Source organism: Gracilinanus agilis, chromosome 1, assembly GCF_016433145.1.
Source record: "Gracilinanus agilis isolate LMUSP501 chromosome 1, AgileGrace, whole genome shotgun sequence".
NCBI lineage: Eukaryota > Metazoa > Chordata > Mammalia > Didelphimorphia > Didelphidae > Gracilinanus > Gracilinanus agilis.
Genome location: NC_058130.1, coordinates 777,257,479 through 777,278,239, shown reverse-complemented (window position 1 = coordinate 777,278,239; position 20,761 = coordinate 777,257,479). Strand labels below are relative to the sequence as shown.

The 20,761-nt window shown below is 59.9% G+C and overlaps 1 protein-coding gene across 1 annotated transcript; it reads left to right on the top strand.

Annotated features, from left to right (window-relative positions):
• Nucleotides 1-2,693: 2,693 nt before the first annotated feature.
• Nucleotides 2,694-16,883, top strand: TBC1D10A (TBC1 domain family member 10A). Its single transcript, XM_044685487.1, has 9 exons — nucleotides 2,694-2,959; nucleotides 5,107-5,206; nucleotides 10,671-10,778; nucleotides 12,195-12,301; nucleotides 13,649-13,763; nucleotides 13,878-13,943; nucleotides 14,036-14,225; nucleotides 15,244-15,398; nucleotides 15,544-16,883. The coding sequence occupies exons 1-9, from the start codon at nucleotides 2,694-2,696 to the stop codon at nucleotides 16,021-16,023; spliced, it is 1,587 nt and encodes a 528-aa protein (XP_044541422.1). The 3' UTR covers nucleotides 16,024-16,883.
• The last annotated feature ends 3,878 nt before the right edge of the window (nucleotides 16,884-20,761 follow it).

Genomic DNA, 20,761 nt, shown 5'->3' with positions numbered 1-20,761 from the left:
TGTGTGACCCTGGGCAAGTCACTTGACCCCCATTGCCTAGCCCTTACCACTCTTCTGCCTTGACACAGAAGGCAAGAGTTTAAAAAAGAAAAAAAAAAAAAAAAAGGGAAAGGAAGGCAGAACCCACATTGAGTGGGTGGGCACAGTGGCCTATGTGCAGGATGGGCCCATGCCCCAGGCACAAGCCCGCATCCCCCCGGTGTTCCAGGCTCAGAGGGATGGAAATCTGGTTTCTATTCTAAGGCGGAAGGTGAGGGTTTTGGGGCGGGGAAAGGAGTAGATAAAGTAGGGGTGCTATTTAAGGATTAAAAAAGATGGGTTGCATTTTGGCTGTGTACACTGTCCTCTTGACCCTTGGGGGCATGCCATGCACAGTTAGAAATATCCCTGGATTGCAGAGCTGGGGGGCTTCATCAGTCCAGCAGAAATCGGGGCTCAGCGCTGGGCCAGGGATCAGGGTGGAGCCAGGTGGGGAGATAACCCAGCCTGGCATCTTGGTCAAGGCACTGCTCATGGGCCTCTTGTGTTGGCCTCAAAGGCCTCCTTCTAGCTTGGGAGCCACAATTCCAGGCAGGCTAAGGTTGATGTCACCCTTTCTGGCTGTGACATACCCCCATTTTGTGTCCTCCATAAAACCACCCCATGAGGTAGGGCGTACACGACACGGCGGTGCCATCTCTGCCTCCAGTTGCCACCACGTGTCAGTCTGGAGGGGCCCCAGGCTAGCTGAGCCGGAGAGCTGCACATGGCGGGATTGGACCCGCCTTGAAGGACGTCCAGTCCGAGGAGCCCTTGGACAGCAGGAGGCCCGGTGGCTTCTGGGAGCCTTCTAGACAGGAGAGCAGGAAGACCTCTGCATAGTACTAAGTGGCACCCGGGCGCAGCCGGGTATTTTGATGAAAAGGATCTTGGCCCAGAGGTCGAGGGAGCTGCTGCCGACTAGCCGGGGGCCTCGGATGAGCCCCTTTCTCACCTTAGGAAACAGGGGAGCTGTGAAGGTGAAGCAGAACCTGGGTTACTCGCCCAAGGGGGCCAGGAAGATGAGGACTGAGATGGCAATCGGCATGTCGTTTGTGGGACACTGAGGAGGCCGGAGGGCCCAGAAGGCTGGCTAGATGGAGTGAGGCAGGCCTTGAATGCTAGGCAAAGCAGTTTAGACTGGATGAAGTTGGCAGAGGGAAAGCCTGTTTAGGGAAGAGTGGTCTGGCTGCCCACATGGGGTGCAGGGGGCGAGCTCTGGTTCTGGGGCAGGTGCCACAGAGACTCCCACGAGGAGGGTTGACTTGGCAGCCACAGACCCTGCTGCATTTGCCAGGTTAGGTTCTTCAGGGGAAAGGCTCGGCCAGCTCTGCCTGTTGGGGCCCCTGGAGCCGCCCCTCGCACTCCAGAGAACACAGGCTTTGGCATTCCTCAGAGCTCATCCTCTAGTCCAAAGGCCAAAAGGGCTGGACATACCCTTATCTCCTGGGCCAGCCCAGCTGAGCTGGAGGCCTGTGGAGTGGGGTCAATCTCCAGTCACTTGTAGCAATCCCAGCTGCCTGCGCTGGGTGTGACCCGGTTATCTGTGGCCCTCCGAGGCCCTCCAGGGCCCTGCTCTGCTGGCCAGAGCCTTTTCACTCAGCACAGCGGCCAGCCTGGCCTCTCCCTTACTGGTGAGGGCTTCCTGACCCCCGAAGAGCCCCTGGCAGCTTGGGAGAGATGCTCTGAGGAAGCTGGCCAAGTGAGCACCACTGGCCCGGCTTCCAGGGCCCTTTTTTACCCTTACTTTCTGTCCTAGTAACCACTTTAAGACCGAAAGGCAAGGGCTAGGCAAATGGGAGGGCAAGTGACTTATCCAGGCTCACACAGCTAGGAAGTGTCTGAGGTCACATTTGAATCCAGGACCTCACTGGTGCCTCCCTTACTTGACTCTTGGCCTCATGCTGCAGAGGCCCTAGGAAATGGGGAGGGAAGTGGGGGATCACCTTCAGACAAGTCCCCCCGAAACAAATCCAGGGGATGAAAAGTGACTCAGTTCAGCATTTGTGGGGTGCCCTCGGTGTTGCCGGGAGGGAGACCTTGGGCAAGTTTCTAAAACACAGGAGGGGGGTGGGGGGCCCTCCTAGTACTTTGGGGTGGAAGGAAATTAGACCGCTTGCTCTTGTGCGCTGGGGCGGGTACACACACACACACAGGCACACCCACAGGAAGCTGGGAACAATGCAAGAGAGCGAGCTCTATGGCCGCCTGCTTCTGCTTTAGGCGTCCCCAAGGCTTCCCGGAGGAGCCCTGGCCCCAAAGACCTGGTCCACCCTCAGACCCTAACCAGCTGGGTGACCCTGGCCAAGTCACCTCACCCCCTTTCCCTCAGTTTCCTCCTCTGTCCGATTAGCATGAAAAGGAAATGGCCAACCACTCCAGGATGTTTGCCAAGAAAACCCCAAGTGGCGTCACAAAGCGTCGGACACGACTGAAAAACCCTGAACAACCAATGCCCCCCCGCCCGAGAGCTCCTGGGCACCTGGAGGGGTGCTCTGAAGAGCCAGCCCTGGGGTGCACCATGGCAGAACCAGCCGAGTCAGCCATGCCTGGACCAGGCACCCCGCCTGGGATTTCTTGTGTGGCCCTTTGCCTGGACTAGAGAGGAAGTGAAGACTGGATTGTGGGGGGGACGTTATTTAGCCTCCTGGTGCAGGTTTCTGAGTTGAGGAGGGATGCGGCTGGCTGACGTGCTTCGAGGGTCATTCTGGCAGGCGTGGGGCATCCCGGAGGCTGGGCCCTGTGGCCTCCTAGGCCCTTTGGCCTCCTGGGCCCTGTGGCCTCCTGGACCCTGTGGCCTCCTGGGCCCTGTGGCCTGTCTGGCCCACACAGAAGGGAGCGCAGCACTCTTAAAGAAATTCGGCTTCTGCTTTTTCCTCCTGAGAAGGCAGGCCCAAGTGTCCCAGCTCAAGCTTCCGAGGCTTCTGCCGTCCATGGGACAGTGGGGTCGTCCTTCTCTTTGGGGCAGATCCTGGCCGTCGTGCTGCTCGCACTCTGGGGAGGGCGGAGGGCAGACCCCCTGTTGGGGCCCAGGCTCGGCCTCCCCAGCCTCTGGGCTTCCCGCTCGTTCCCAATCCAGGAAGGAGTGAAAGCCTTTTCCTCATAAACTCATAAATCCTGTAGCGTTAAAAATAACGGCACTAAACACATCACATCGGCAGAAGTAAGTCAGGTTTGCCAAGTTGTAGCTGGGAGCCGAGGCGGGCAGGCTGGGCAGCTGTGCCCGAGGGAGCCTGGGGGGTGGCTGGCAGGCCTCTTCTTGCTCTCTGTTGGCCTCGGTGGCTCTTGGGCTTCTGGTCATCCCCCCGTCCGTCTGTCCAGGCACCTGTTCTCCCCCTCCCCCCTCCTCCATAGGGTTGCCTCGGGGACACGGGCTGTGCCCTCTGGAGCTCTGGTGACGGAGGGATGAACAGATTGTGTCAGCTGGCTTCCCTGGGCACCTCTGGCCGCCCGTGCACGGTTCCTGTCCGGCCTGTTGACTCGGCCTTCAGGAGCTCTTTGTCGGTAGCTCTGCTGGCCAGTTCCGGGCTGACCCTGGCTTTGTCCGTGAGATGGACCCATCCCTCCCCTACCTGCCTTCCAGGCCTCCTGGGATGAAGGTGCTTTGAAACCTTCAAGTCCTCTCCTCCTGGAGCCACGGCCCGATCGTATCGAGAGGCTCCGACACCCGATCTCTCTGGCTTCTGTTCCCCAGCCTGCCCGAGGACAAAGCAGCTGGTTTTGGGGGCCTCGGCCAGGGGGCGCCCAGAGCCTGAGCGCTTCTGTCCCTTGGCAGGCCCCCGGGGGCACGTCCAGTGCGAGGGAGCTTGGAGAAGGGCCCCTCCCCTCCCGCATTTGCTTCTGCAGCCAGTCAAGGTCGTTGGAGCAGATTTCTGGCCGGAAGTCAGAGCCGAGCCGAGCCACTCAGGCCTCTGGGCTTGGGGTCTTTCTCCCCCGAAGGGCCTTTGGGCCCCGTGTCTCTGCAGAACAGGATGGGGTGCAGTTGGCTGGCAGAGCCCAGCGGCTGGAGAAGGGAGGAGGGGACCTCTAAGAGGTGCAGAGATAATAGGGCCAGATCATGGGCTTGGTGTGTCAGCCGAATACTTGTTAATGAGGTCATTTGGGAGGAAGCTTTTTTAAAGGCTTACCTTTCCCTTGTCTGGGCTAGGCAATGGGGCTTAAGGGACTTGCCCAGGGTCACACAGCAAGGAAGCAGCGCAGGTCACATTCGAACCCAGGACTCCCGGTCTCTAGGCCTGGCTCTCAATCCACCAAGCCGCCTGGCTGCCCTGGTAGAGACTCTCTCGGTCAGTGGAGAGCAGAGCAGGCTGTGCCCAGCCACAGCAGGGATGAGTGACCCACGGCAGAGGCAGCCCTACACGGAGCTCCTTGTTGGGGTTCTCCTTCACCCTCTTCCCTCCAGGAAGGCCGGTGGAGCCCCCAAGAGTCACAGTCCGAACGTGGCTGGGTCCGCACCGTGGGCTTCCTTCCTCACCTAGTCCACCTCTCTGGGGTGGGCTGTCCAGCCGCCTTCCCAAGGCACGACGGGCAGCCTGGGCTCCCCTTACATGATTGGGGTTCTCTGGATGTCTCTGGCCTGGCTCTGCCTCCCTACAGGCTGTACATCTCCCCGAGGCTTCCTTTTATTTCTGTTGCTTCCGCCACGTCCCTACAGCCGTGGCTCGGACCCTAATCCTTTGGCCCCGGGCACCCACTTTCCCTGGTTCTTTGCTCTTCTCCGTCTGGACCTTCCTCTTTGGGGTCAGTACCTGGTCATGGGTCGCCCAGTCCGTGCCCCCATTCTCTCCGCTACGAGTCACTTCTGGCCTCCCTCGGCGAGTTCTGCGATCTTGGCTCTAGAGCGAGAGAGACCGCAGGAGTTCTGCCACGCAGCCCCCTACAGATGAGGAGACTGAGGCCAGGGGGGGGGAGGCGGGGCAGAGCTGCGCCCGGGGCAGGGGATACGTGGGCGGCATTTCTGGGGGGTCCTGCTAGACCGGCCAGTGTTCAGAGCCCGGATGACCCGCTGGCCAGGAGGGGAGTGGGGGGCCTGCCGGGGGCTTGGCCTGGAGGCCGGGCTCTGACGCGCCTTGCTTTTGGTTCCCACAGACTAGAGGAAGTCCCGCTGGAAGTGCTGAGGCAGAGGGAGTCCAAGTGGCTGGATATGCTCAACAGCTGGGACAAATGGATGGCCAAGAAGCATAAGAAGGTGGGTGTGCCGCGGGGCCCTGCTTCTGGGGGAGGAGAGAGGACGGCTTTCCCTGGGGGCGGCCGAGCCACGATGCCTTCTCCAGCTGCCACTGGATGAATGGCAGATAAGCCGAGGCCTTTTGCAGCATGTGGGAAGCCAGAGGCTGAGCCAGGACAGGAGAACGTTCCGGGCTTGGGGGAATGGAAGATGGAACTGCAGAAAGGAGCCCGGAGAGGGAGCTGGGGCCTGGGCTGGTCCCGAAGGCCACAGAGGCTCTGTTGGATTCCGACTCCTTTTCCTGGGTCTCCGCCCTGGGCTCCCTTGGGCTCCCCTGGACAGGGCAGCCCCCGCGCCCCGGCCCCCCACCTTCTAGGAGAACCTGCTGAGCATGTGTCTGCCCCACTCGGCTGTGGTCCCCCAGAGGTCACTCCTGGCAGCGTTAGGAAGGGGGTGCCGGCCGAGCTGTGTTCCAGACTGGTCCTCCTTCTAATCCTGCAGCTGATTCCAGCGTCCCCTCATCTCCCCGTTTCCGCCTTTGCTCCTTCTGCCATCCCCCGAGGGCTCAGCCCTGCTTCTCCTTGAGCACCCCATCGTCCTTTCCCCAGAATGGGTGTTTGAAGGCCATTCAGGCTCTCGCAGCCCAGGCGCTTCCAGGCCCCCATCCTGCCCTTTGGGCAGGACTCGCACTCTGAGCCCAGGCCGCCATGGGTATGGATCGTGGCACTTCTCTCCACGTCTGCCCCCTCAGGCTTCTTTCCTTGGTGATGTCCTGGAGGCTCCTGACTCCTGGGGAGAAAAGCTGGAGCCCCAGCTGGGGGGAGGTTAGATGTCCGAGGGAATGGGGTGGGGGCTGACCCTGGATCTAGTGCTTGGGCACAGGGCAAATTACATCCCGCTTTGGGGTTCAGTATCTTTGTTTGAGGGGATCGCTCTCTCCTGGAAGGTCCAGAGGCCTTTGTTTCTGAGGTCTTAGAAGCTTCTAGGTGTGCTGCCTCGGGGAAGCGTGCTGGGGGCCTCCTCGGTCTCTGCCCTCGTCCTCTGGCCCTGGCTGTGTCCCAGTCGGCCTGGGTCTCTTGGCTTCGTTTCCGGAGGCCGAGGAGCCCGGAGAGTGAGCGTGGGGCTGGGTCCCGAGTGTTCGGGAGGGGCCTGGCTGTGTGGGAAGCCTCCTCTGTCGGTGACCTTGGACGAGTCATTTCTCCATTCTGGGCCTCAGTCGGAGCCCGTTCTTCCTCTGCCACATGAGGGGCTTGGGCCAGTGCGGATCTTGCTCTCTAGGTCTGGGTCCTCTTCGCTCATGAGCCTTCGGGCCCTTCACTTTGCCCTTCTGCCCCCCAGGAGCTCTCAGGGCTGCCTCTCCTTTCCATCCTCACCGGCGGTGCCTCCTGATCCCTCTTGGCCCGGAATGGCTGGGGTGGGGGGCAGGGAGAGGACTGGCTGGGCCTGAAAACCCCAGCCCACGTCTGCTGGGGAGCCCCAGAGCGGGCCCAGGGATGCTGCTTGGCCCGGGCTCAGCATCGCCCTGGTCCTTGCAGCCTGGTGCTGGGCCATATGTGTTAGGAGGGGCAGCCCCTGCCTCTCCCCCGACACCCCTCTAGTCCTGAGAGGAGGGGGGTGCCCAGGCCCCGTCCTACCAGGAAGCCCAGCTGGCCCTGAGCTCACAAGGTCTTTCCTGACACGGCTGGTGTGTCAGGGGGTTGTCTTCCCCCTGGCCTCCCTTCTGCAGGGATTCGGAGCAGCTGCTGGGATGGAGAATACTTTCTCCTGGAATGTCTGCCTGGAGGAGGGTGTCCTCAGCAGACGGACCTGGGCAGCCGAGGGCCCCGGCCCGGTTCGTCCTGCTGGCATCAGACCCCGGCTGAGCCGGTGGCTCCCCCACAGCAGCACACACTGAGAACCCCTTCGTCCCACATTCTTTCTGTGATCCTCGGAGTAAGGCAGGGAGATGATGGAGGGTCTGGGGGTGGTCACTTGGTGGAGATCTTTCTCTGTGTCTGTCTCGATGACAGTCGAGGTGAGGCTCCAGCCTCCTGGCCCTCAGCCTCCTGGCCCTCTTCTGGGTGGTGCAGCCATCAGCCATTCTCTTGGCATTTGGTCTTTAGGGCCCCCAGTTGCCCATCCTTCTTCCCTCTTCTTCTGGCCCCCCAAGGGCTGAGCAGACTGGTCAGTCAAGGTCCGAGGGCCTGGGTCTGGGCTGCCTCGCTGTGCCAGGCCAGGCCACAGGGGCTCCCTGGGTGCAGCCAGCTTTAATCTGAATCTTTCCCCACAGTGATTCCTTCTGTTTCCTGAGCTCCCTCTCGAAGGTGCCTGAGTTGTGGTTGCAGCCTCTCTTCCTTCCCAATCAGCTCCTTCACTCTGTGGCTGCCCATGTTTGGCTGTGCCGCCCCCTAAGCCCACTCCTCCTGGCTTGGGCTGAAGTCTTTCCCTGAGTCTGCCAGGCCTTTCCTTGGCCTCTTCAAAGAAAGAGAAGAGGCTCCTTAGGGGGCTCAGTCCTGCTTTTGAGCATGGGGGTACTCTGGAGGCTGAGTCCCTGCCCCTTGTGCCCACAAGCACCCCCCTGGTAACTGTGGCTGCTACTTTGGGGCTTGCTCTCCCTTCTGGGCCTCTGGATCTTCCTGTGTAAATAAGCAGATTTGGCCAGGTGACCCCCAGAATGGACACTGCCAGCTCAAACGTGCTGTTGCCCCCCCCACCAGGTCCTGTGGGTCCCTGTCACCCCGGGCACACTGAGGCTGGGCTCTCCCTTCTGGGCCCCACACCAGCCCCCTTAACTGTATCATTCTGCACCATTCTGCACACGTGTAGCCAGTGCTTGGACCCTCCTGAGTCTGGGCTTCTGAGGACAGTTTGGGAAGGGGACGGCATTTGGGGTCTGAGATTGTGACCCATTCAAGACCTCAGGGCTGGGCCCGTCGGACCCTGACTCATAGGAGATAGTTCCCTTCTGTCTGGGTTCTCTGCTGCTCTGGGGAGGTTTCATCTTCTGGCCCCCGAGATGGGAAAACCGGGTATTCCCAGCTTGTCCCTGGGGCAGCGTCTGACTCTTGGCCTTTGCTGGCTGCCCGGTACCTTTGATCAGTGCCCGAAGGACCCCAGTAAGTGCTCTCCATGGACTCTCCTGGGCTCTGGGTCAGGCTGGGCCCAAGCAGGTAAGCCCCTGGAGGCAGTGGGCCTGGCCAGCTCCGGAAGCTTCCACCCATCTTCCTGTGGAGTGTTTTGCCGGGATTCTTCAATGGCCTTCCAGACAAGGTTCTGTCCCTGGCAGTATACCTCAGTGCCAGTGCCAGGGACCTGTCCTGTGATGTCAGCGCTTGTCCCCTGGGGCTCACGTGGCTGAGGAGAACCCAAGGATGGGCAGTGCTTGCAGGGGAAACCCAGGCTCCCTGACAGCCTGGGAAGCGAGCCAGCTGGCTAGCCGGGGCCCAGGGGGAGCCAGGCTGGCTACCTTGGGGCTGAGGTGGTGGCGCTTCGAGGCCTGCCCAGGACCTGGGTTTTAGGTCCGGCTTAGAGCCCACCAGCATTGGGGCTCCGACCCCACATCCTAGAGTGGCTGGCCTGCTGCTAAGACACATCTTGGGGCTCAGGACACCCCCCTCCAAAGACCCAGGAAGGAATTATCCCTTGAGGCCCTGGTCATCTCCTTTATCCTCCTCTTCCTCTTCCCGCTGATACCCCTCCACCCCTGCTCCCTTCTGCTTGGATGGAGCCCAGGGCGGAAGGCACTGAGGGAGCTCCCATCCTGAGGCTCACAGCGGCTCAGAGAGCCCCCTTGGGAAGCAGAGAAGCAGCCTGGGTTGGAAGCAAACTCAGACGACTCATTGTGGCAGGACTTGGGCAAACGCCCACCGTCGGCTCCAGGTCCCTCACCTGGAACAGCCATTGCCTTTCGTGCCTCCCAGGCATCTGCTGAGGAAAGCGCCCCGTATGTTATCAGGTGTCCCCCTCCGTCCACCTCCAGAGCCCTCGGGAGACTCCTCCTGGACCCCTTCTCTGCCACCACTGACCAGAACATCTCGGGAAAATCGGCTCACCTCGTGCCAAACAGCCTGCTTCCTTTTGGCCAGCTGTCATTCTTTGTTGTGTCAACTGAAATCTGGTCTTTCAGCTCATCAGCCCCACAGTTCTTCTCTTCCTTGTCTCAGAAGGAACGTTCCAAGATGTCCCACCCAGGGCTGGTGGGGGGAGCGTGCCGAAGCCATCGGCTTCCTCAGTGGACCTCTGCTCGGCCAAAAATACCCAACAGCAGAAAGCTAAAACAAATCCCTGGTGCCAGGGAGGTGGCTAGGCTCCTTTTCAGGTCTTGGGCTGAGCCACAGGCATCCCATGATCCTGCTGGTGCCCAGCAAGAGGCCTGGACTTCTTTCCTCGGGATCCTCCATCTAGAGCAGGGGTCGGCAACGTTGGCTCTCGAGCCATATCTGGCTCCACCTCCCGACCGGCCAGTTCAGGCAGAGCCCCAGGATGTGCCCCAGGAGGCCCTTCAGCCCCCGCCCCATATTCCAGCGCCTTCTGCCTCCATCCTCCTCCTTCTGCAGGCGTTTATGGCTCTCACGGCCAAAAAGGTTGCCGGCCATTGCTCTAGAGCTGGAGGGGCCAAGTCAGCAAGCATTTAGTAAGCCATTGGGGGGGGGGGTGACACTGCCACAAGGCCTGAGGATACCAGGAGAGACACAGACCTGAGGAAAGATGGACTGGGCAGAGGCTGGTGGTGTGCCTGTGGACTGAGCCAGCTGGGCATCTGAACCAAGTTTGGCATGAATATGGGGTGGCGGGTGCTAAGGATGTGTGAGCTGGTCCACACTGGGAGAGGGGTTGTGTGAAAGCTCTGGGGTTCATCAGAGCAGACCAAGGCCTGAGAGTAGGGAACACCCAGTGGAAAGAAAGGAAGAAGAATGGAGGAAGGAAGAATTGAAGGGAGGAGATAGGTAGGAAGAGAATGAGGGAAGGAAGGAAGGAGTGAGCATGGCCAGCCTGGCCCAGGCCACCTGGACTGACCCTTCCTTTCCAGATGTGGAGAGAGGAGTTGAGTGGCTTCCCCTAAGGCCATGCATGTGTAGGTAGTGTCAGTCTGGAATCCTGATGGGGTCCTTCCCAAAGAATGCTGCCTTAGAGCCCTAGACAGGACCTGCAATCCCATGGATCTGTTCTGGCCGCTGGTTGGAGATCTGTTTTTCACTTTACAAAAGTATACAGTGGGCCCCAGCTAGCTTTTCAGGCCTGTAAAAAGAGAACTGAGACCTCAGCAGCCCTCCCTTGGTGGCTGTGGCCCCTGCAGGTGTGCCAGGCGAGTGCTGGGGCTGCTCGCTTTAACTGGGGATATTCATACCTCTCCTTGCTCCGACATCCCCCTGCCCTCAGCCTCGTTCTCAGAGAGGCCGCTGGAAGGGACCCCAAAGCTGCTGGGCCTCCACGAGCCATGGGCCATCCCTTCTTAGCTCCCACCCTCGTTTCCCCCCTCAGCCATCAGCAGCAATTCTCTTTCCAGATCCGTCTGCGGTGCCAGAAGGGGATCCCACCATCTTTGCGGGGCCGGGCCTGGCAGTACCTGTCAGGAGGGAAGGTGAAGCTCCAGCAGAATCCTGGGAAGTTTGATGTAAGAAGCACCCCCTGCTCCCCTTTCCCCCACTCCCATTTCTAGGTCCGACTGAGCTGCCCCTCTAATAAGTGGGTAGGTTGCAGGCCCAGGCCCAGCTGGATGAGCAGGCCTTGTGGGCAGAGGAGAGATGATGATAAAGGGCCGGTCAGGTCAGGCTAGATGCAGCCCAGAATTCCTCTTTGGTGGCTCAGGGCCCCGCAGCCCAGACACACCTGCCAAACCTGTTCCCCAGGAAGGGCCGGGAGTGGAGGCTTTCCCGTGACTGGAAGGGTGGCTCTTCCCTCTGCTCTGAACCGTGGGAGGACTCCTCAGAGAGGCAGGGGATCGCCCAAAGGGCCTTCCCCTCTGTAGCCATTGGTCAGCCAGCCAGGCTGGAGATAGAAAGACCAGAAAGGAGCGGTCCTCGTGCCTGTGTGGGGGTAAAGGGGCAATGCCCACCCCATGAAGGCGGCTTGGAAGGAAGCCAGGTGTGAGGTAGTGAGTGGTGGAGGGGCCAAACGTCCGCTCCCCTCCGTCCCCTGGAAAGCTCTACTCACAAGTGACCCCTTCAGCGGCCACGGCAATCAGATGCTCCCGTCGGTCACTAGGAGTTTGCATGTGTGGCAGGTCTGGCACTTGGTCCTTGTTTGCCCTCTGGAGAGCTGGGACCAGGCCTCTTCCCTGAGCGTTTTCTCGCCACCCTCACAAAACAAATCCAGCATCAGGCACGACCACCCTGCACCCGGTGTGCATCGGGGAAGGGCCGGCTGGTTCGCTCTGATGGCGTCCAGACCATCAGGAGGGCAGATGCCAGTGTGGAGGCCCTGTGCCAGGCTTGGGATACAAAGCAGAGATGAGGCGGCCCCTGCCTGACAAGACCTTGCCCTTTAGCCGAGGAAGGGCAGGGGTGCCCAGGAAGGGATGTACAGAAGTGCCACAGGGCCTTTCCAGGAGAGATTGGGTTCATTTAATTGCTGTTCCCCAAGTAGGAGCTGGAAAGTGTGGGTGGTGGCATGTATGGGGCTAGCCAGAGGGCATCAAGATGACAGAATCCCTGGCAACGCTCTGGTCGAAGGTCCCCTCAGACCCTTGAAATGCTTCTCTCTTCTGAGGGCTGGGGTGCCCAGGGGTGCCCAGCGCTTTCTGGTCAACTGGTAGAGTTCTTAGACTTAGAGCTAGACTATTCCAATCTCCCCATTTTTGCAGAGTTGGAAACTGAGGCCTAAAAGCTTAATGGCTCTTGAGGTTAGAAGGGAAAGACCATGTGGGGGCCGTGAAGGGCCTCCCCTAGTCAGCATCCCTTTCAGGAGGATGAGTTGGGGACGTCTCCTGGCTTATGGCGGCCTCTCTTCTCCCCTGTCTGCTCTTAATCGGCCAGGCCAGGTGCCCCCAGCCTCTGCGTCTCCTCCTCCCACGTAGCCCCTCTCCTTTCAGGAGCTGGACCTCTCCCCAGGAGACCCCAAATGGCTGGATGTGATCGAGAGAGACCTGCACCGACAATTCCCCTTCCATGAGATGTTTGTGTCCCGTGGGGGCCACGGGTGAGCAGAGCGGGCTCCTGGGAGGCCCTACAGGGTGCTGGGCACGGGGCTCAAAGAGGGGCCCTGCCCTCAGGGAGCTCCTAGGCTCAAGGGGAGGAAATAGGGGGGAGCCTGGGACTGTGGGAGTTCCAACAAGGCCAGAAAAATGGAGTCCCTCCGTTTGCTGATGCCTGCAAAATCCCACCAGTAGATTCTTTCCCTTGATAGATGAGCAGCAAATTCCCCAGAGCACCCCGGCACGGTCATCCTCATTAATTAACCTTCGTTCACTATGAATGAATTTATCGGCTCTTCCTGAGAGCCAGGACAGGGAGCAGGGACACGGGGCCTCCTGCGAGGGAGGAAAGGAGAGGAGGGCTGAGGACACGGAGCCCATGGGTGACCCACGGCCTGGGGCCACTCCTGCCAGCAGGGACCGTTAAAGGGGAAATTGTAGAGCTGGGCCTTGGAACAGGGGTGTCAGAAGTCAGAGGGGCCTTAGAACAGGGGTGTCAGAGGGAGAGGGCCTAGAACGGGGGGTGTTGGGGCTGGGAGGGGCTGTAGAGCGGGGAAGATGGGAGCTAGGAGGGAGCTAGGTTGGTGTAGGCTGAGAGCCAAGATTCGGAGGTACGTGCCGCAAATAGAGGAGGTTTGGGAAAGGGAGAAGGGCTCGTAGGGCCAGACAAAGCTGCTTCAGGCCCAGGCCTGTTGGAGGACAAAGACTTCCATCATGACAGCCTGTGCCAGCCCAGCCCAGCGCCATCCTGGACCTGCTTCGGAGGCCTCCTGAGCTGAGTCAGCCGCTGGGTCAGCGGTTCTGCCCTGGCCCCCGAGGCTGGGGCTGCAGGGAGATGGGAGTGGTTATGGCTACACCCATCGGTCAGCCTTTTCGCCAGCCTTGCGGACCACCTTTTGTGGCGGAGGCCTGGGCCTGGAGCTGCCCCTCCAGCTGGGCATCAGGAGAACACGGGGCCTCCTTGGTGGCTGGAGGATCCAGCGAGAGGAGATGCCGGAGGGCGCGAGAAGGAGGGCCTCAGCCCCAGGCCCTGGCCAAGCAGAGGCTGGCCTTGGCTTTGTTCTTTCTCTGGCTTGTGATGGGCCTGGAGCCCCTGAGCCGAGTCCTCACCGGGTGACCCTGGGAGAGTCATTTCTGTGGGGCCTCGCTTTCCTCGTCGGTGGCGAGGTGACCTCAAAGGCCCCTTCGAGCCCACACCGGGCTGGTGGCAGATCTCTCGGGAATGGGGATGTGGGGGGGGGCCGGCAGCTTCTCCTGGGCCTGGTGCCAGCGCCAGTTCCTGGTTGGAGCATGGTCCGGCCCAACCCCTTGAGCACCGGGCTCCGGGTCACTGCTCTGTCCCTTTCCTCCAGCCAACAGGACCTGTTCCGTGTGCTGAAGGCCTACACCCTGTACAGGCCGGAGGAGGGCTACTGCCAGGCTCAGGCCCCCGTGGCGGCCGTCCTGCTCATGCACATGCCTGCCGAGGTACCCCTGCGGGCCCTTCCCTGGGCGGGGGGGGGGGTTCCCGGGTCTCCGCCCCCCCCACAGGGAGGGGGACGCGGTCAAGGGCCGGCCTGACTCCTCTTCTCCCCGCCGCAGCAAGCGTTCTGGTGCCTCGTGCAGATCTGTGAGAAGTACCTGCCCGGCTACTACAGCGAGAAGCTGGTAAGCTGGACACGCGCCCCAGTCTGGCCGCCCTGCGGGAGGGGCCCCCGGGGGGACCGTGGCCGGCCGCTCACGCCCTGCCCTCGCCGCAGGAGGCCATCCAGCTGGACGGGGAGATCCTGTTCTCGCTGCTGCACAAGGTGTCTCCGGTGGCCTACAAACACCTGAGCAAGCAGAAGATCGACCCCATCCTGTACATGACCGAGTGGTTCATGTGCGCCTTCTCCCGCACCCTGCCCTGGAGCTCCGTGCTGCGCATCTGGGACATGTTCTTCTGTGAAGGTCTGGGGCTGGGGGGCTCCGGGGGGGCTCCTCGTCACCCTATTTTGTGTGGCAGACGTGCAGGCCCCTTAGGGCTGCCCCCTTTTCTGTGGGGCCTCAGTTTCCAAAGCAATTCCCCATGACAGCCCCCCCCCCCCCCCCCCCCCCCGGGGATCCGGCGCCATGTCAGCATTTATGAAGTTCTCCGCCGTGCCGAGCCCTGTGCCGAGTGCCGGGTACGAAGGAGGACGCCAGACTCTGCCCTCTCAAAGGGGGCCAAGCCGGGCACCTCCTGCGGCTCCCGTGAGGGGGGCCGAGATCCTGGCCTGTGTCCGAGGCCAGACTGCCGGGCGGTGTTTGGCTCCCTCCTCCAAGGGCCTGACCGGGAATCTCCCGCCTGGGAGAGGAGGCAGCCGAAGCAAGACTCGGCTTCAGATTCCACTCATGGGAGTCTCTGGGCCTCTTGGGAGGCGGGAGGGAATCGGGGTGCATTAGATGCCCCCAAAGTCTTTCCCAGATCTAGAGCTCAGGATTTCAGGATGATTGTGGCGCCACCCCGATTAGACTTTGTGGGGCTAAAAAACTGCTCCTTCCTGCCTGTAGTCTGGGCAGGATCTGAACTCGGGTCCTGTGTCTGACTCCAGTTGCTCCATTGTCCTCAGTTTCCCTTGGCTACGAGATGGGGAAGTCCTACCCATCCCAGTCCCCTCCCCCAAGCAGGGAGACCTGTCCTTGGCCAGAGTATTGCCTTCCGTGGAGAGTGCCTAGACCTGGGTTCAAATTCAGAGCTTGTGAAGCTGATCAGGCCTCTGTGCCTCAGTTTCCTCATCGAAGAACCAAGGATATCGCTTGCTTGTGCTGCTGGCTCCCTACAGCGTAACAGGGATGGGAAAGGCCTGGAGTCAGCCAGTCAGCCAGTCACGGTCTCTCGTGCCTGCTCTGGGCACCGAGGACACAGGAGGAGGCAGGAGAGAGAGCGGCCAGGCGCCGAGGCAGGACGGGCACGAGCCTGGCCTCTGACCTCTCCTCATCCCCGCAGGTGTCAAGATACTCTTCCGGGTGGGCCTGGTGCTACTGAAGCACAGCCTGGGCTCCTCCGACAAGCTCAAGGCCTGCCAGGGCCAGTACGAGACCATGGAGCGGCTGCGCAGCCTGAACCCCAAGATCATGCAGGAGGCCTTCCTGGTGCAGGAGGTACGGCCAACCGGTGGGACTTGGAGGTGGGTGGGCAGGTGCCAGGGAGCTGCAGAGCCAGGGGCATGGAACCAGGGAGCTGAGGCCCAGGGGTCCTGCTGGGCACTCACCAGGCCCTTCTCTCCCGCTCTGGCCTCGGCCCCAGGTCATCGAGTTGCCGGTGACTGAGAGGCAGATCGAGCGCGAGCACCTGATCCAGCTCCGCAAGTGGAAGGACACCCGGGGCGAGCTGCAGTGCCAGTCGCAGCCCAGGCTCCACGGGGCCAAGGCCATCAGCGAGGCAGAGCCGGCACCCCGCAAGGCGCTAGAGCCCTCACCCTCCATCCGCCTGCCCCCGGGCACCCAGATGCCAGCCCCGGGCACCAAGAGCAAGCAGCAGAAGCAGGCAGAGAAGGAGCACCACAAGGCCATGAAGGAGAAGGCCAGACGGCAGAAGGGTCAGCAGCCCGCCCCGGCCCTGGCCCCAGAGCCGCCCACTGAGGGTGGCAGCCCTGGCCCAGAGGCCCCTGACCAGGGCCCGGGCCCTAGCACTGCCCCTCAGCCCAGGGACGCAGACACCAAGGACTCGCCCCGTCATTCCAAGGAGAGCCTGACCTCCCAGGAGAGCGAAGACACTTACTTGTAATAGGGCCGGGGTCCCCGCTTCCTCAGTTTCTCTTTTCCTTAGGGCTGGGAGGGGACATTCCAGGAGGCCCTTCCCCCTCAGGGGTGGCCAGGAGCACGGTCTGGTGGTGTGGCCGAGAGGCCTCTGAGACAGGAGGGAGGCCCTGGTGCTCGATGGCCCTGGGGATCTCGGCCCCTCTCCCTTCTGGGCTGCAGTGGGGCTCTTCGGGCCTGGGCCGTCCTCCCCTTCTCCCTCATGGCCAGAGGGGAGTAAACCAGGCACTTTGGGTGAGACTTTCCCCTCATCTGCCCCCTCCACCCCCTCGATCTCGGCTCAGAGGCTAGGGCAGACTGCCATCCTGCTTGGGGGACGGGAAGGGGGCATGCTGGCCCTCAGCGGGCTGGGAGCCTCCATCTTCCCAGCACTCCGTGTGTCCATGGCGAGCTCCTCAGCCCAGGGACTATTTATTCTCTCTAGTGCTGGGCCCAGGACCAGACTGGCCACTCTGCCCAGAAGATGGCCAAGCATCTCTCCTCTAGGCCAGCACCCTGGGCTCTCAGGCACCTGTTGGCCACAAGGAGATCAAGTGCTTCCTATCGCCCCAGTGGGGCTTTCCCAAACTCGCCGTGCCCAGGGTGGGGGGACCAGACCTCCCTCTCCCCCCGAGCCTCCAGCCCTACCAGTCTGCTGCCACTGTCCTGGGCTCCTCTCGCTGGATGACCCACAGGGCACAAGGGAAGGACCTCCGCTGGGATGGGGCATCAGCCTGCCCTGGGTAGGTGGGCACAGGAGGCCCATTCCTTAGGGGGAAGAGGTAAGGGGATAGATTCTCTTTGTGTAAAGTAATGGTTTTGTACAGAAATAAACCGGGTTATCTAGAACACTGTGGACTCTCTCTTTGGTGGGTGGAGTTGTGGCATCATGAGGATGGGGCTGGGCCCCCACTATGGACCCCCATTCATCACTCAGCGCCACCCCCCCTAAGGCCATTGGGGATAGAGGAGAGAGCATTAGCTACATGGCCGGAGAAGCCGTGGTCCTCGCGCCTCTCATGGCCTCAGTTTCCCCAGATGTAAAAGAAGAGGGCTGAACCAGATTGGCCCAGAGGCTATCTTCCAGTGCTGATCCTGCTACTGGATGACCTGCCTTTCTTCCCTCTCAGTGTGCCAAGCTGCCCACCCCAGACAGAAGCCCCTCCGCATGTCCCAGTGAGACTAGATCCACTAAGGACAGGATCTCTGTTACATAGTAGAAACCAAGTCCTGGGCAGAGGGTGGTAGAACCCACCCCCCGTCACCACCTGTTCAGGGCTCCTCCCACGCCCAACCTCCACAATCCGGGTTTCATAACCGGCTGCCCCCTCGGCGATGCCCGGGATTTCCACCCCTGCGTTTCCTGCTGCTAGGTGGAGCTGGCTGGATGTCCTGTGTTCAGGGTTCCCTGGGCTCCAGTTTGTTTACAAAGTGGGGAGGTGGTGGGGCTGGGAATGGGCCTGCCAATAGCTGTCCCAGCTCTCCCTGGCACCAAAGGGCCCACCCTGGCGTGGACTCTGAAAGGGGAAGTGGCCTTCTGGCTCCCTCCTCCTGTTTCCGGCTCTCTGGGACGGGGTGGTGACCTGTTTATTCTCCTCTAGGTAGGGAGGGCCAGGGCCCAAAGAACATCACATCTGGAGGGGCCCAGAGGCACCCGGCCCAGCCAGGGCAAGGGGCTTACTCGGGATCACCTAGGCCTGTTGGTGGCTGAATTCAGGGCTGCTCCTATGTCGGCATTCAGAAATGAGCTTCAACCATAAGGGAAGGAAGGAAAGAATAAGAAAGACAAGAAGAGGAGGTAGGCATGAGGGAAGGAGGAAAGCAAGAAGAAAGGCATGAAAGAAGGAAGAGGAGGAAAACAGGGAAAAGATTGGAAGGCATGAAGGAAGAAGGAAGAAAGTGGCCTTCTGGACCTCCTGCAGATTGCCTTGGGTTTCAGGGTGGAGGAATTGCCCTCGCCCCCACGAGGAGGATGAAGGCCGTGGCCCGGGTGGTAAGGCCTAGTGAGGAGGGCCAAAAAAAGATGATTCAGTAAAGGTGGGGTGAGACCAAGGGTGCAGCCATCTCTACCGAGTAGGTTATGGGAGTGAATGGAGTCAATTGAGGGGATCCCTGTTGTGTGAGGCTGTGAGAGGGCCCTAAACGCCCTCTTGGCCAAAGGGGAGAGAAAGGTCTGGCCTGGGTGATCACTGTGCACAGAGTAAATGAACCCTCGGGAGGGAATGAGGCTGATGAGTGATGCGGGGAAAAGGAAGGCCGAGGCGGGGGGGATTCCGCACTTCAGGGGTTGTTTCAGGACCCCTTTATGATCCAGGACCTTCTCTAGCAACATTTCTGTTCTTCTGTTTCAGGCGTGCCTGACTCTGTGATTCCTTTGGGGGTTTTCTTGGCAATCAGTGGAGGGCTTTGCCATCCTTTTTTTCTGGCTCATTTGACAGATGAAGAAACAGGCCAACAGGGTAAAGTGACTTGTCCAGGGTCACACAGCTAGGACATGTCCGAGGCTGGATTAGAACTCAGAAAGATGAGTTTTCCCCCCTGATTCCAAGCCTGGCACTCTGTCCACTGGGCCACCTAGCTGCCCTCTATTGACACGGACTATTTTAGAAATGTAAACGCCGGTAATGCTCCAAGCTTTGGCCTCATGGACCCCCTAAAAGGTCTGGGGGCCCCTACGGGTTCCCAGACCACACTGTGCTTTCGAGAACCCCATAGGGTTAGAGAGAGAAGGAACCTGTAGAGAGAGGCAGTGCAGCCCACATATTTGAGGAGGAGGAAGGGGCTATGTTTTACACAGGAAGCTCAGAGACAGAAGACTGGCCCAAGGTCACGCCGCTAGTTATAGTAATAATAAAAATAACAGCTAGAGCTTATACAGCATTTACTATGTACCAGGCACTTATAGTGTCATAAAATATAAGTATGAAAAATACACAGTATTTATAAGCTTATACTAATTAATTCTATTATATGGTATTATAATCTGTAAGTATTGTAAATATATAAGTTAAAGAACATATTATTTCATTAAATCCTCACAATAACCCTGAGAACTAGGCGAGGTTATCCTCATATTACAGTTAGGGCAATGGAGGCAGATGGAGGTTAAATACTTGCCCAGAGTTATACAGCTTCTACATGTCTGAGGCAGGATTTGAACCCAGGTCCTGTCACCTCAGCCCCTGTGGAGTCGAGGACCGTTTCTATGCTGATGCTCTCCAGCCCTAACCTGAAGTCCAATCGGAACCCAGGACCTCCCGTCTCCAGGCCTGGCTCTCCATCCACTGAGCCACCCAGCCGCATTACTGAACTACTTTGTGGGTTGGTTTCTCAGCTGCTCATCTGCATCCCCCCCCCCCCCCCCATCCGAGTTGGTCAAACTCCTCTAAGTTGGGGTCTGAGCACGCTGGCCACCATGGCGGCTTTCTAGCATCTCCTGATAAAGATAAATACTGCGTTTGGCATTCAAGGCCCTTCTCCATACTTCCCCTCTTCACACAGTTACACAGCCCAGTGGATAGAGCACGAGGACCCCGATTCAAATCCAGCCTCAGATCCTTCCTGGCTGTCACAGCACCGCTGGCTGCCTCAGTTTCCTTCCGTGTAAAGCGGGATCGAATAATGGCACCCACATCCCAAGGGCTTGTGAGGCTATAACGGGCATTTAATACAGGCTCGCTGCCCTCTCTTCCGGGCTGGGCGCCCCCCTGGCCCCGCTGGTCCTCCGACCATCCCTTCCATCGCTTGGCTCCCGGCATCGGCTTCCTTGGCCAGAATTCTCGCCCTCCTCATCGTCAGCCATTTGTTCATCCAGCAACATCGATGAAGCGCCTCCTGGATGGCAGCCCTGCCGAAGCAGAAGACGGTCCGAGGGGGCGAGCCCAGCCTCCTCCTCCCAGAATTCCCCCGAAGGCCAGCCGGGCCCTTGGAGACCCCATTTGGGGTTCTCTGGGCAGGGAGGCAGGAGCGCTGGGCCATTCCCCTCTCCGGCTCACTGGACAGATGGGGAAACGGAGCCACCAGGAGGGAGTGGCTGGGCCTGGGTCACCCAGCTCCAAAGCGTCGGAGGCTGGATTGGAACTCACGAAGACCAGACTTTCCCTTCAGATCCGGCACTTGGGCACGATGGCGCCCCCTGGCGGCCCCTAGATTCAAGGGCTTCCGGCTGATCTGGTCCAGACTGCCCGAGACCTGGGAGGGGCGGAGCTCCTGCTTCAGGATAAATAAAAGGTGCCGGAGCTCTCCTTGGCGACTAATAAATGCGCATCGACTCCAGACCCGAAAGCCTTCTAGAAATACCGTCTGAATACCCTAAATAGTATAGAATACTCGAAATGTGTCATATTACAAATACTATGTGATAAGATACTATCAACACTATAGCAAGGGTAGAAATACGAGTAAGTAGGCTGTTTCTAGGATAAACACTGGTCTAGTATACCAGAAAGGCTCCATTGATGCTGGAGTACTTTTTTTTTTTAAACCCTTAACTTCTGTGTATTGGCTATTCCTTTCCCCGCCCCAAAACCCTCACCTTCCACCTTAGAATCAATTATTATGTATTGGCTCCAAGGCAGAAGAGTGGTAAGGGTGGGCCATGGGGGTCAAGTGACTTGCCCAGGGTCACACAGCTGGGAAGTGTCTGAGGCCAAATTTGAACCTAGGACCTCCCGTCTCTAGGCCTGGCTCTCCATCCAATGAGCTACCCAGCTACCCCCCCCCCCCCC

Excerpts from the sequence above, each read along its gene's own strand:
- TBC1D10A (XM_044685487.1), top strand. The coding sequence starts at position 2,694 with ATGCGGCTGGCTGACGTGCTTCGAGGGTCATTCTGGCAGGCGTGGGGC. Across the intron at positions 2,960-5,106 it reads CTTCTGCCGTCCATGGGACA|ACTAGAGGAAGTCCCGCTGG; the intron begins GTGGGGTCGTCC and ends TGGTTCCCACAG. Across the intron at positions 15,399-15,543 it reads AGGCCTTCCTGGTGCAGGAG|GTCATCGAGTTGCCGGTGAC; the intron begins GTACGGCCAACC and ends CCTCGGCCCCAG.